We start from the raw sequence: 13,233 nt of genomic DNA, 5'->3' as shown, positions 1-13,233 counted from the left end.
CCAGTGTGCCATGGGCTGCCACCATCCCATCCTGGGCCTTCTCTTCCATGTTAAACTGCCCCTCTGCTCCCTGCCACGGGGAGGCCCAGAAAAGAAGGGGAACAAGTCTCCTTATCAATGCCTTGCACACATGCTGCAAGCCCACAGAAGGTACTTATGCCATCAGTACAGAATGGAACAGAGATGGCAGCAGCTGCTTATACACTCAGGTAAGCAGCAAACCCAGCAAGACTTGCAGAGTTAGAGCCACATGCTCCACCTCAGCAGCAGACCTCTACCACATCTGGAAGCACGCGGTACCTACAGCGTTTGCGGCCCCAAGCTTGTGCCCTGCCACACCCCACTCTGCATCAATCACCCCACTGTGCCTCTGCCACCCCACCCACCCATGCAGAGCCATGCCCTTCTCCTGGGAGAAGTGGGGAGCAGGGAGCGCCAGAGGCAGCCAGGCACCCCCTCTCCTGCTGCAGCTACTGACTCCACCCATGACCAAGCAGGCACCAGAGCAGAGCTGCCAGGCTTGAACACCAGGAAAAGGAAGGAATAGGAGGAGTGATACTAAAACAGGGATTTTGTACCCCTGAAAGATGGAAAATAGGCCAGGGTCCTGCCTCTGCTGTTTGAAGGCAGAAGATTCCTTAGTAAGGTGAGAGTTTGAGGAACAGGGGAATAGCAACAGAGTTAGACACACACCCCATCTCTTTTCTATTCAGAAATGATATTACACTATATTGCAACTATAGTCAGAGCAATCTTTTTTTGCTTTTTAACAGTGAAAGATTTTGAAGAGTATTAGTTCCACTAATTTTAAGTGCATCCCAGACCCGTATGTGCACCCACAGACACACCCCACCAAATTCACACACTGGAACCAACACAAGCTGCTCCATGAGCCCGTGATGACACGCAAGCCACACGCAGCTGCAGCACCCAGGCAGGATGGCTGGCACTCAGGACAAGCACACAAGACTATCCAGCTTTATTTTCAAGGAGTCACACATCCTTCTCACTGCTGAGCTGAACAGCAAGTCCTAGCACCCTCTAATGTGGGGCCTGAACACTAATGGCACAGGAGGGAAATGGGCAGGAGCGACCCCTCCCCCCCAACAAAACTGTAGCCTGAGAGAGAAGCAACCCCACAACTTTTGCATCACAAAGTGACAGGGCAAGGCTCTTACCTCACATTTCCAGCACCTGAACAATCTTTTTAGAGCCTGGCCACACCACTGATACTAGCAGGAGCAGGCAGTGAACACTGCTACCTTAAACAGGTATCCTGAGAACACAAAGCAGTGCTCAGCCACTGCCCCAGACCCAACACTCACCTCTTCTCCTTTACTGAGTCGATCGACTAACATGTGCCTGGGAAGAGAGCAAGGGAAGCTCAGTCACATGCCAGAATCAGAAGAGTACAAGCTGTCAAGAATAGCCACATGCCTGAGCCCTCAGGTAAAAAAAGGCATCAGCCCTTCTTGTTCCAGCTCATTGGGAGCTGCTCAAACATCAACCTTTGGCTGTGAACAAACATCAAAGATGACCCCTCAAGGCTTCTCCCCTGTTGCACAGGGACGCACAGGCAAGTAAAACTTATCATTCCTACCCAAAGAGAAACCAGTCATAGGCCACTGTCAGGTAGAGAATCTCAGATGGCTCCAGGGATGTGTGGATCAGCCCATCCTGCAAAGCAAAAGACACAGCCTTCAGGCAGCAGCCCTGGGAAGTGGAACTTGGGAATTCATGATCTGCTGAGAACTGTCACAGTGATCCACGGTACCCATCTTCCTCTACCTGCCTGTGACAGCATGTCTGAAGAAACATTAGGAACATTAACAGCTCCACCACCACTTCCTGGAGACGGTCACTCACCCTCCAAGCAATCAGCCCCAGAAGCAGAGCCAGGTACTCACAGCCCATAAGGAGAGGCGCAATAAGGAGATGAAGAGAGGCGTTCGATCCCAGCCGGAGATACAGTGCACCAGGAGCCCGCTGTCATCTGTTCCAGGCAGGGGTAGGACGGAGAAGGAAAAAAAAGGATGTTGCAATGAGAGCAATGACTTCTTTATGGCAAATCTGTAGAGACAAGCTACTCTCTGTCCCCAAAGCCCAGACTCAAGAGCAGAGCTCAGCCAGAACATTCTGTCTTGGATACATCCGCCAACAAATTGCTCAGAGTGTCCTGGGTTGTCAGCAGCACCAGCTGATGTGCTGTCCTGGTCCTGACAGCTGCTCAGGACACAGAGTCATCAGGTATGAACATCACTTTACTACCCTGAACACACACCTACCAGCTGCAACTCACTATCATAATTTATTTCTACACTGGTGAGAAAACAGCTCCAACTGAACATTTTTTCAGTCTCACTAACCTTCCTGCTGCACACTGAGCAGAGGCACACACAAGGCACAAACCCTACACCCTACAGAAAACCTGCAGTGTGTCCCAACACAGCTAGTGCAGGCAAGTGTAGCTGGCCATGCTGTCAGAACCAGCCACAGCTCCATCCATCAGTGTTAGGTCACGGTGCCCAGAGGGAATGGGATGCCACAAAGGGCAACAGACACTCTTCAAGAGTTGGGGTGTCCATGATGAAAGGGGCTCTTAAACGGCACCAAATGAGATCCTGTGTTGGGGGGACAAAATACAGGTAACCAGCAAAACAAGAGCAAGAGTCAAAAAGGAAAGAAACAATGTTTCTTCTCTTCACATTTAAAGTAGTAAAACAGTAGGCTAAGTTTTCAGATATCCCTTCATGTTCAGGAAGAAAGGGTTTTCAAAGAATCAGCAAGTCTCTCTCTAAGATGGGAGCTGGAGTTCTGAGATGGTAGGACCATCACCCTGTTTTGAAGGGAGAGAATTAAAAGTGACTTCTGTATTGGGTGCTGATCCACAATGGCACTAATACCATCAGCCGTTCTTCCAGGGACAGTGACTGCTCCAGTTACGCTGCTGGGAGCAAGGTGTTTTGCCTTACCATCACTATTGATAATGGAGATCAGCAGCTTCAGGTAGTTCTGTGTCTGTTGTATGAGGTCCCAGCTCTGCAGAAAGAGGAATGTTGATGGTAAGGGTCTGCCCACAGCAAAAGGCTGCTCTGCAGTTCAGAGCTGCTCTATCCAGAACAGCAGCAAAGCAGAAATAACCACATGGCCATTCCTCAAAGTGACACACTTCCCCTTTGTATGAATCTCCCCATCCTCTGCAAAAGGCACTCTGGGACAAGATACCAGGTAGGCAAATAAAGCATTAAAGACCATCTCTACTGTCTTCCTGGCTGGCAGAGGAGCTGCTTTGCCTGCAGCCCCAAAGCTCCAAGCAGCCCATGCTCAGAGCACTGACCCACTTCTGCCCACGTGCACTTTACCAAGTGGTTGAGCCACATTCCAGCCACGTGTGTAATGCCAGCAGCATGATGGGATGTGCAGGCCAAGGCCAGCAGCCTGTTTCCACAACCCAAGCACTTTGCTCAAAACTCTGTGGTCCTTGAAAATGTCCCTGGCAGGCTGCTGGCAGAGGGCTGACCTTCACCCACCCTCTGGACAGGCACTGGACTTCTGCAGTGACCCCCAAGTAGCAGCAGAACTACAGAAGGGCTCTGAACTCAGAGAACTCCAGCACTACAAGACATACAGGTGAAAAATATCAGAACAAGCCCAAGCTTGTCACTTGACTGTCACGTCATGAGAAGATGCAGGGAATTTCAGTGGTTTGATCAGAATCAGAACTAGCTCAAGGGAAATAAGACAGCACTGGCAAGGAAAAAGCAAGAGTTGGACACATTTCATGGCAGAAATGTTAGTGGTGTAAGTGACATGTGACCATAAGCAACAGAACCCTCGCTGTGTGCTTGCATGTGTGCACATCTGTGTGTAACCACACTGAAGACTAGTGTCAGACAAAGAACATATTGCTCAGCCGTGAGGCCTGCAGAGCCACAAAAGAGTAGGGAAACAGGGAACATAGTCAGCCTGCAGAAGAAAACCACATAATTACAAAATCTTTTATCTGCCCAATTCGATCCATCTTCCGCTTATTTTAGAAGGCATCATCCAATTATCCAGTCTGATCTCTATACCACGAACAAGAAAGTTTTCTTCAGTTGCCCCAAGTACAGCCTGAAGCTTGCACTTGGCAAGATCTTTGCCCAGAAAAGCATCTCAAATAGGGGTGACAGCTCATTTCTCCTTTGGCAGCATGTTCCAGCAGATTATCCTCAAAAATAACATGCAAGACTGCTTTTCCTTATCTGAAGGTCTGATTTCAGATGCAGATATTGCTTCCTGTGCAGCCCTTCTTCCCCAGAGTCAAGAGTGATTTAGAATTAGTATTTTCTCCTTACAAATGTACTTACACATTAATCAAGTAAACCCTCCATCACCTTAGTGATTAGCTAAACAGACTGAGAACTTTCGCTTTGAGTGAAGTATGTTCTCCAGTCCTCAAATCATTTCTGCATCTATTTATTACATCCTCTTCAATTTTTAATATCCTTTTAAAAATACTGGCTGTTCAGTATTCTAGTGAACAAGTTTCTAGCCACACACAAGCTGTAGTTCTATTAGTTCTGCTTCAACTTTTCTGTGATTCTGCTTATGCTGGCACTTGAACAGTATTTACATTACTGACAACAAACACTGGCACAGCACAGGGAGCTCTGTGGTTCTGTGGTGCTTCCAGCCACAGGGCACAGTAACGTGACATGCTCCAGCACAGTCAATCCCCACAAAACCTGGTAGATCCACTGATGTGTGAAATGGAGCACACTAATCAGTAGTATAAGGTGATACTTCCTGGTGTGAACAAAGGTAAACTTTGAAGCTTGAGCAAACAGAAGAGTTCAATTACTGTTTGCCATGCTGTCAGCAATAAGGAGTGGAGATCTGCCATGGTTGGTTATGATTCCCTACTCCTCTCCCATAGGAAGGCACCTTGCACACCCATGAAGAAGGTGCCCAGTCCCTTGGCTCTGCTCACAGAGGAGAAGGTTGACCTCTCTCAAGACTCCCCACAGCCAAGGAAGTCTGCCCAAGGTAGGCCCGTGCCGAGCTGAGACTGAGAACAGGTAACACTGCTTTCTGTTTCCTGCCTCGTTCCTTACCTTTGTTAGTGACCTATCTCCCTAATGGATTGCAAATTTTTGGAAGCTACACCAGAAGGCTTGACTTAACAGTCAGCTGCCTCAGGGCACAGCAAGCCATGGAGCTTTTGGGTACGGGATTTCCACTGCTGTTCTGAACTGTCAAGCAGCCTCACCCCCACTGAGATGGTATGAAGTGAGCCAGATTACAGCAATAGGAGCAAGTCAGATTTCAAATCTCTCCTGATCCTTCCTGAATACATCCCTGACCTCCCACAGAGACATCCACTTTGCTCACCTGGTACTCGCTCCAATCAATATTCAGAGACTGGGTCAGAGAGACTGGGATACTTAAAGGAGCATCTACATAGTCCTGTAAAAAACCCAAACACAGTTGGTCAGAGGAAAGTCATGACTTGAAGGGAATGAGTTCCAGAAAAAACCAAGACAACAAATGCCACATGGTGCATTACAAAAAACCCAAACATCTCAGCAAAGCATCTTTGTATGCAAAATCCTGAAGCTGTAAGAATAAACTCAGACTCTTGCAAGGACTAATGGACAAGTGGAGCTTTTATGTCCTCCCAACAGTGAAAGTTGGGCATATTAGTCTCTGAATTTCTGCAGGACTGCCCCACTCAACCATCCCCTCAGCAGGAGACAGAATATGAAGAAAGAACTGAGAACTGAGGCTATCAATGAGATCAGAATTCAAAACTGGGAGCAATCCATACCTTCCATGAGAGGTCAATCATCCTACACTTCAGGATAATGATTCATTTATTTTACATATGAATCAATAATTTAGTACATTCCCTATCTGTTTTGTTTGTCCTGTTGATTTCCTCCTTGTGATCAGAAATAGGCCCATGACATACACACCATCGCTGAGGAACTGGAAGGCAAGACTTAGGCCCAGTAAAACACAAAGCTCTCAGTTTTGTAACATCCATGTACCTGTTTCCAATTAAATATGAGACCTTCAGCTGTATAATCCCGGTCTTTGTAGTCCTTAAAAAATTCACAGCCTGCAAGAAAGAGAGATAATGAACAACGATTCAGCTAACTGGTATCTAACAAGTGAAGTGCCCTGTGGGACTAGGAGCGCTGGCAGCCCCAGGCTCCAGAAATCCAAACCAATCAAAACTGCTGCCTGTGGGAAGAGAAGAGCAGTAATCCTTAGTACACTGTGCAGCACGGCCTCCAGCAACAACAGCCCAGGGCACTTAGCAGTACAGATACACACAGCAAAGGGCAAACTCCAAACACAGCAAATGGGGAGCTTGAGGGATTGATTTCATTTTTTCCCGAACAAGAGGTTTCAGCAAGGAGCTATGTTTTGCAGGGCCATGGACTTTTGCACAGATCTAAGGCATCAGCTTGACATGCTGAGTGAGAAGGAACCACCAAAAGAAGGTGTTGGCAAAGGCCTGGAGAAAGCCAATTTTCAGAGGGCATCTGCTGCAGGTAACAAGAAATGGCTCTGTTAGAGGTGGCTGTGATTTCTCTCACATTTCAGTCTTCTCCTTCAAACGTGGGATTTACCCCATCTGAAGGAAAGAGGTACAAAACCACTTCCAAGCTTTTCCCCAAGCTCTCCCCTCCTGAAATGTGTCCTTTGGCTTGGCCCTTCTCAAACAACTATTTAAGTCTCTGCTGCAACCTGCAGTCACTTAGTCACAGCTGAGCAGCACCATTAGCACTGCGGCTGCCTGCAGGCTACACAAAACACCTCTCCCAGTGTGCTGTACACACCTCAGCAGTGCCACAGTGCCCACACTACCCAGATACCCCTGTGCCAGGCACAGAACACGGAGAGAGATTACCACCCTGCAAGTCACAAGTAACTTCAATGGAAAGAAAAGCCAAGAAAAGAATCTTTGTGCAAGGATAGGACTAATCCTCAAATATGCAGTCAGGACACAATCTGTCAGTTGAGATTTAACTCCAATTAAACAATGACTTCATGCAAAGAATGGGGGATTATGGCATAACTGTTGGCATCCACAAATACCAAAAGCTTCTACAGATACCCCATTTTAACCCAAGTCCTTCACTCCAGACAGTTCTTACTCTTCGCTTGGTAAAATCTGTCTGGATGCCTGAGCACAAAAAGCGGTGGTGAATGGAGCTAAATCCAGTTGGTGTCTGATCCCCAGGTTTTGTGGTGTTCCTCAGGGTTCAGTATTGGGGCCAGGCCTGTTTAACACCTTTACCGATGATCTGGATGAGGGGATCAAGTGCACCCTCAGCAAGGAGTGGAGTCACCAGCCCTGGAGGTATTTAAAAGACAGGTAGATGTGGCACTTGGGGACATGGTTTAGTGGGAGCCTGGGCAGCACTGAGTTAATGATTGGACTCAATGATCTTAAAGGTCTTTTCCAACCACAACAATTCTGTGACTCTGTTTGGACGCTGTCTTGCTCACCTAAGGCGACAGTATCTTAGAATTTTTGTTTTGTAATTTGTTTCTGAAGTTATTCTTTCAGTGCAACCCTGGAAACATCAATAAGAATGTATCACGGCATTTGGCCAGTCACTAGAGGGGTTGCTGATCCTTAGATGTGTATGCCTTAGATTTAACAGAATGACAACATTTCCCCATGGACCAGCACTGCTGAAATCAGGCAACATCTGCAGGGAGTGTGTGCAGTTTAATAAGGTTTACCTCTAGCGTGGCAGTGAAGAGCTGCTAAAAGAAAGCAGCTGTCCCAGAGGGCACAAGAGGAAGGACCATCACTGAGTATTGCCTACCACATGCAGATCCCCATACAGAAACAACTCTGCAGCTTAACTCTATAGTCACTTCCTCTCCATTCCTTACAGCACTACAGAAGACCTGTGTACACAGTCTTTCTTGTGTTCCAAGTCTGGTGACGTGTGCAGCAGCAACATATATCTGTGCTACATACTATAGAAACCAGTAAATACTCTTACTTCTGTATACTTTGGCAACCTGCATGCCAAACTCAACAGAAGTCTTCATGCAGCTTCTCTGAATTGTCACTAATTTCTGTATAAAAGGAAAAACACCTTTAAGAACATGTTTAAGAGCAAAAACTAGCAATCAAGGAAAAGTCTGGGTCTGGATCATTCACCACAGTTTTTTTGGGTTTTGTTTTTTCTCCTCCTCTCCCTTTCTTTGTGCACTAGGGAGAAAGAAGAGTCAGCAGATGGACCTCAAGCACAGCAGCCTTGCATCTGATCCTGTTGCCAAGCCTGACATCAGCAGGCAGGCAGGAATATTCAGTTCATCTGTAAAGTGTGCAAGTGACCCAGCAGTGGTTGCTAGGCACAGAGATGGATATAGCTGGGGAGACAGGCTGCGAAGGGCTGCCTCTGTCATACACTGCAGGCTCAGGTGAACTGTTCTGCTAGCATTGAGGATTTCTTACAGCAGAGCTCTGGAACACTAGACTAGAAATTACCCTTAAGAATTGGGTTTTTACATAACATAGAACAAGATATATATGTTGCATCAGGTGGTAGTTTGGAGTTACAGTGATGTGAAAGGCCATCTTAACCAACTCCACCTCTGGGACTTTTCCTCCGTGCTTGAATTAATAAGGACTGCTGAGAAATTATTTTGCCACCTCAAAGAGTGCCTAATGCTGACTCACACTGCCAGAGCATCCAGGTTCATTGCACTGTTCTTGGTTTAAAAGAGTTTTTCTCCAGAGGGAGCATAGGAAACATTCAGCAAGTCATGGTCATTTACATATACACACACAGAGTTATCTCCCTGTCCCCAGAAACGGATTGTCACCTGTCCCTTGGGAGTCCCTCTGACCATCATTCCTGTACCTGGATATGGGATGGAGAGAAGTGTGAAATCAGCATAACGTTGAGCTTTGTCCACCTTCTCAGAAGACGTCACACTGCACAGGACAAGAGGAGAACAGCAGATACTTACAGAGTGTTTTTCACGTAGACACCAGCACCCAAAAAATTATTTGTTGCATCTCCCTGCGCTATGACTTGACACAGTAGTGAGCAGGGGCAGAACTTACTCAACACATCCACATAAATAGGTACAGCCCAAAATCACTAAAGCTTTTCTCTGAGACAAGCAGGAGAAACATCTCCCTCTGTTCCTATACACAAGCAGAGGGCTCCTTTGCTGTCTCCCTTCTGAAGGGGTGACTATCTCATTACTATAAAGCTGTACAGGGAAAAAGCCACTCAGACTGCAGAAAACAGAAGAAAGCAGTTATGTTGCCCCCATTGATAAGAGTTTTCTGTGGCCTAAAACCTTGGTGTTTTCTTTACACAATCAACTAACCTACCCTGCTATAGAACTCTTCCAGGGACTGCTCCCAGGATGCTGAGTGCATGCCTGACAGCAATTCACACATAAGGGCTACACTAGCTGCAAACCAAAGCCTGCACAAAAACAAATTAACCCAGACTCACTTCAAGCCAAATTTCACCTTCTTGTTTTCCACCATCAGGTCACAGATATATCGGACAGACAGGTATCGAAGCAGCTTGATGTCATGCCCTCTGACCTTGTCAAACAGCTGGGAATCTGCATTTCTGCAAGAAAGAATGAGGCAAAGCAAGGTGAGCATGTAAGATTGACCAAGTTGAGCCTGATTCTTCCCAGGTGAGCCACAGTTCTTCCCTGAACCACTTCTAGCCATAAGCAGCACAGCACGAGCCTTGTCTCCACAGGTCTGAGTCAGACTCTGCAAAGAACTGACACTACAAGTTTGTGCTCATGGTCCCTTGGCACATCTCACTCCGTTCTGCAACAAACACGTAAGATACAACACAATTTCTACAGCCTGGAGATGTACTTTTTGATGAAGTAAACACATCTGTGCCCTTCAAAAACCTTTTAAATGGCTCTACATATTCCTGTCTCCAGCCCTTCCCTCTGGCAATGTATTAGCAGGCTTCAGCTACATTAGGTTCAGCCAGCCATTAATATTCAAGACTCTTTTCCAAAAGCAAGGAAAGCAAGACCCTGAGCCTGGTGATGGGTCTCAAGCCTATGCCCAATACCCAAACTAGAAAAGAGCAGAAGTGAGTGGCTGAGCCAGTCAGCTTACGTCCAGACTCCCTTTTCCTCATCCCAGTGATGCATACAAACCTAAGTGCAGAGTCTTCCTCGGAAATGTCTTCTGCATCGGCCCAAGCATCATCAGAACCTCCTGCAAGAAAGACATTAAGAACTGAAGCTTTTGTAAACCAACTCAATCCCCAATCTGACAAGGTATGTATGCACACAAGAAGGTCATGGTTTGGTGCTTTCTCTTCACACCTAAATGTAGTTCCCCACATCTCCTCTTCCTGAAAAGCTTGTTTTCTAATGTAACCCACTCTTTCCTTGTAATTGTAAAGTACCTGGACAAGTGAAACCCATGACTGACAGCCAGAGGACACCTCAAAAGTGGTATGCAGTGCTTTTTTAAGCCAAGCTTCAGCTCCCACACTACAGGCACCCACTACTCCCCTAAAGAGCTTCCACCATTAGCAGCATTTGATTCCCAATGATTAGTCAAGCAACAGCAAGTTCTAATCCTGTTTCCTCCACTATTCCCATCCCCAATGTTTGGGAACTGGTACCCTGAATCCTTTGGGATGCCTTTATTTGCCTACATGTTTCCTGTAATAATTGAATTAATTGACTCTTCAGCCTCAAGTTCTTTTGTCACTGGTTCTTATAGGCTGTGGCACTGTCCTGTAGCACAGTCCTTGGAAACAGGACACGAGGTTTCAGTCTTTGCTCTGTTATGCTAAGCCTAATACAAGCAGCCCATGCTAGAGCTCTCACTGGTCTTGGGAAGAGCTTGGCCTCATGTATGGGTCTCTGTCCCAGCACTGACCAGCCTTACCAGGCAGACAGTGACAAATGGCTCCTCACTCACCAGAGAAGATATAGTTGTAGCCAGTGCGCCCATAGAGCTCTCCCCAGCCGGCCAGTGTTGCTGATCTGCAAATATGCTGGAGGAAGATTTTTTTATTAATCACAAAGGCTCCTGAAGTCTTTCCCTTATCAGGCCTATTTGCTGTCAGGTTCCATAGAAAGGGCTGGTACCTACAGCTATCACCTCTCAGCAGTCTGCCCTGCAACCCTGGTCCAGACTAAGTTTTCAAAATACAGCAAAATCCCAAGTGCCTTTATCTGTAGCTAGTTTTTAAATCGCATTTTCATCTCCAGTTCTCCAATGGAGAATACAGTCAGTTCCTGCCAAGTTAGCAACACATGCTCTGTTAATACCCTGCTTGAGCCTTATTTCCACATTCCTCTGGATGAGATTATGGATGGTCCCAAGACGACTCTGGGCAGTTCACGCCTGCAGAAAAAGGTCAGCAGATGTAGCCCATGATGGCTTCAGTCAAGCTAGATTAAAATTGTCACAGGTATGATTTTGCTATTCATACAGTGTTTCTAAATTCAACTAAGAAAACTGAATTAAGCTACTTAAATTCTAAATGAGACTATTCCTACAGGGCTTCAACACAGTTTAAGTAATTCGCATAAAAATGAATCTAATTTTACTTTCTTACAGATCCCCTTGCAGACAAGCCCACACATTCATAAGGCCATTTATGCAATCTTGCCTCCCCAGGGAACAGACAAAGGAAACTTCTCTGGAGAGAGGAAAGTTACTCAAAGGGAGCTGCCAGGAAGAGTAAGTGACAAACAGGGACAATAATTATCTTTCCCTGAAACACCAAATATCTTTAGCACTTCAGAAGGGTCATACATAGGAGAAGAAAAAAAGTTAGCTCTTTGGTGCAAGGCTCATGACTTGGTGGGGGAGAACAGCCTGAAGTGTTCACAGACAACTTACACAGCCTAGAGAACTAATGCTACCTGCACTACAGGCTGCCCGCTAGTACCTAAGCACATATTTTTACAGCATTTGGAAAAGTGACAAGTGACTGAAGCTGTGGCTGCACAGTTCAAATGGCAGGCAGGAAGGTCATTTTCTCAGTAAAGACAGGTAACCCATGAAGTTTTACCTTTCCCTTGTACAGAATGACTGGGCAAACAAAGCGTCCTCTACACCTGGCCATCTTACTCCGGTTGATGAGATCCTGCAGTTTGCCAACCTGCACAGTGCTCTCAAACCTAGTGGGCAGAGATTCAGGTCAGTATACAGAGCATCTTCTCACATGTCTTTCAGCAAAGCTGCCACAGACACCCTGGGCTGCAATCCCATCCCTTTCCCTAGAAGCCAGCTCTGAAGTTAGTAAGCATGAACACACCTCTTTGAGAACTGCTTCTGCTGCTGTACAACACATTTGGATGCTCTTCTGTCTCCTTTTCTTTATTTTGAAAGAACAATGCACAGTACATGAAAGTATCAGGAACTGGCAATATGAGCACCATCAGTATGGTCTGACACAGACTAACACATGGATTACGAGGGAAGGACAGCCAGCGTCTACAAAAATACATGTTCTGTTTTCCTCCTCATCACCTTTCCATCAAAAAACAGCTCAGCACTACCCTCACAGTGAATTCACTATCAGAGTCATAGTTTTGCAAGAAAAAAAGAAATAGAATAGAAAATGAAGTCTTAACACTCCATGAACCTTAAGCATTTGTGTTGCCAGGTAATTAAACAACTAAATCAGCTAGGGGGTTGAGCAAGGTACTTAGATTAATGTCAGCTGCATCTGCATAACTACATTTTGTTTGGTTTTCTTGTTGAAGTTAAAATAGAATTGTGTTCATGCTGGAAGACATTTTGGAAACATGTTAAAATTGCTCCAGTTTGTCCAAGTATCAGCCCACATTTGACAGGAATCCAAACTAACTTCTGAACTACACAGACCTTCAGGAGGAACCGTCAACGCAGAGAGGACTAGAGTTGGAACTGGAGAAGCATCCAGAGTGATATATTAGAAAACAGGTGAAGTCTGGACATACAGAACTGCATGGCTATGCACCTGGAGATGATTAACAAGATTTTCCAGTTAGCCCTTTCCAGTAATGGAGCACAGTAAAAGACCCAGATGAACTCCGTGACCTCTGGATGCTAATACATGATCAACATGGTAAACCTGAAAAAGGGGAAAAATAAGAACATGGGAAATTCCCTAAAGAGATGTAAAAGTACCACCATTACTGTGCAGAACACAGGCTCTCACTGAGATAAAGCATCTGATTCTAGTGACCCACCCCTGCCTGAAAAGGCAC

The 13,233-nt window shown here is 46.1% G+C and overlaps 1 protein-coding gene across 2 annotated transcripts in view; it reads right to left on the bottom strand.

The window, feature by feature from the left end:
* Positions 1-13,233, bottom strand: part of MTMR14 (myotubularin related protein 14) — a 31,520-nt gene that overhangs the window by 14,580 nt on the left and 3,707 nt on the right. For both annotated transcript variants that reach the window (XM_039559026.1, XM_039559027.1), the window contains exons 3-13: positions 12,051-12,159; positions 10,949-11,024; positions 10,171-10,231; positions 9,489-9,611; positions 8,880-8,953; positions 6,033-6,103; positions 5,374-5,448; positions 2,973-3,039; positions 1,908-1,993; positions 1,601-1,677; positions 1,326-1,362 (exon numbers count right to left, since the gene is read on the bottom strand). In XM_039559026.1, coding sequence (XP_039414960.1) covers positions 1,326-1,362; positions 1,601-1,677; positions 1,908-1,993; positions 2,973-3,039; positions 5,374-5,448; positions 6,033-6,103; positions 8,880-8,953; positions 9,489-9,611; positions 10,171-10,231; positions 10,949-11,024; positions 12,051-12,159 — 856 coding nt within the window. The remainder of the gene's footprint in view (positions 1-1,325; positions 1,363-1,600; positions 1,678-1,907; positions 1,994-2,972; positions 3,040-5,373; positions 5,449-6,032; positions 6,104-8,879; positions 8,954-9,488; positions 9,612-10,170; positions 10,232-10,948; positions 11,025-12,050; positions 12,160-13,233) is intronic.

The sequence above is a fragment of the Corvus cornix genome, chromosome 12, assembly GCF_000738735.6.
Source record: "Corvus cornix cornix isolate S_Up_H32 chromosome 12, ASM73873v5, whole genome shotgun sequence".
Classification (NCBI taxonomy): Eukaryota; Metazoa; Chordata; class Aves; order Passeriformes; family Corvidae; genus Corvus; species Corvus cornix.
This window is presented reverse-complemented; position numbering and strand designations above follow the sequence as displayed.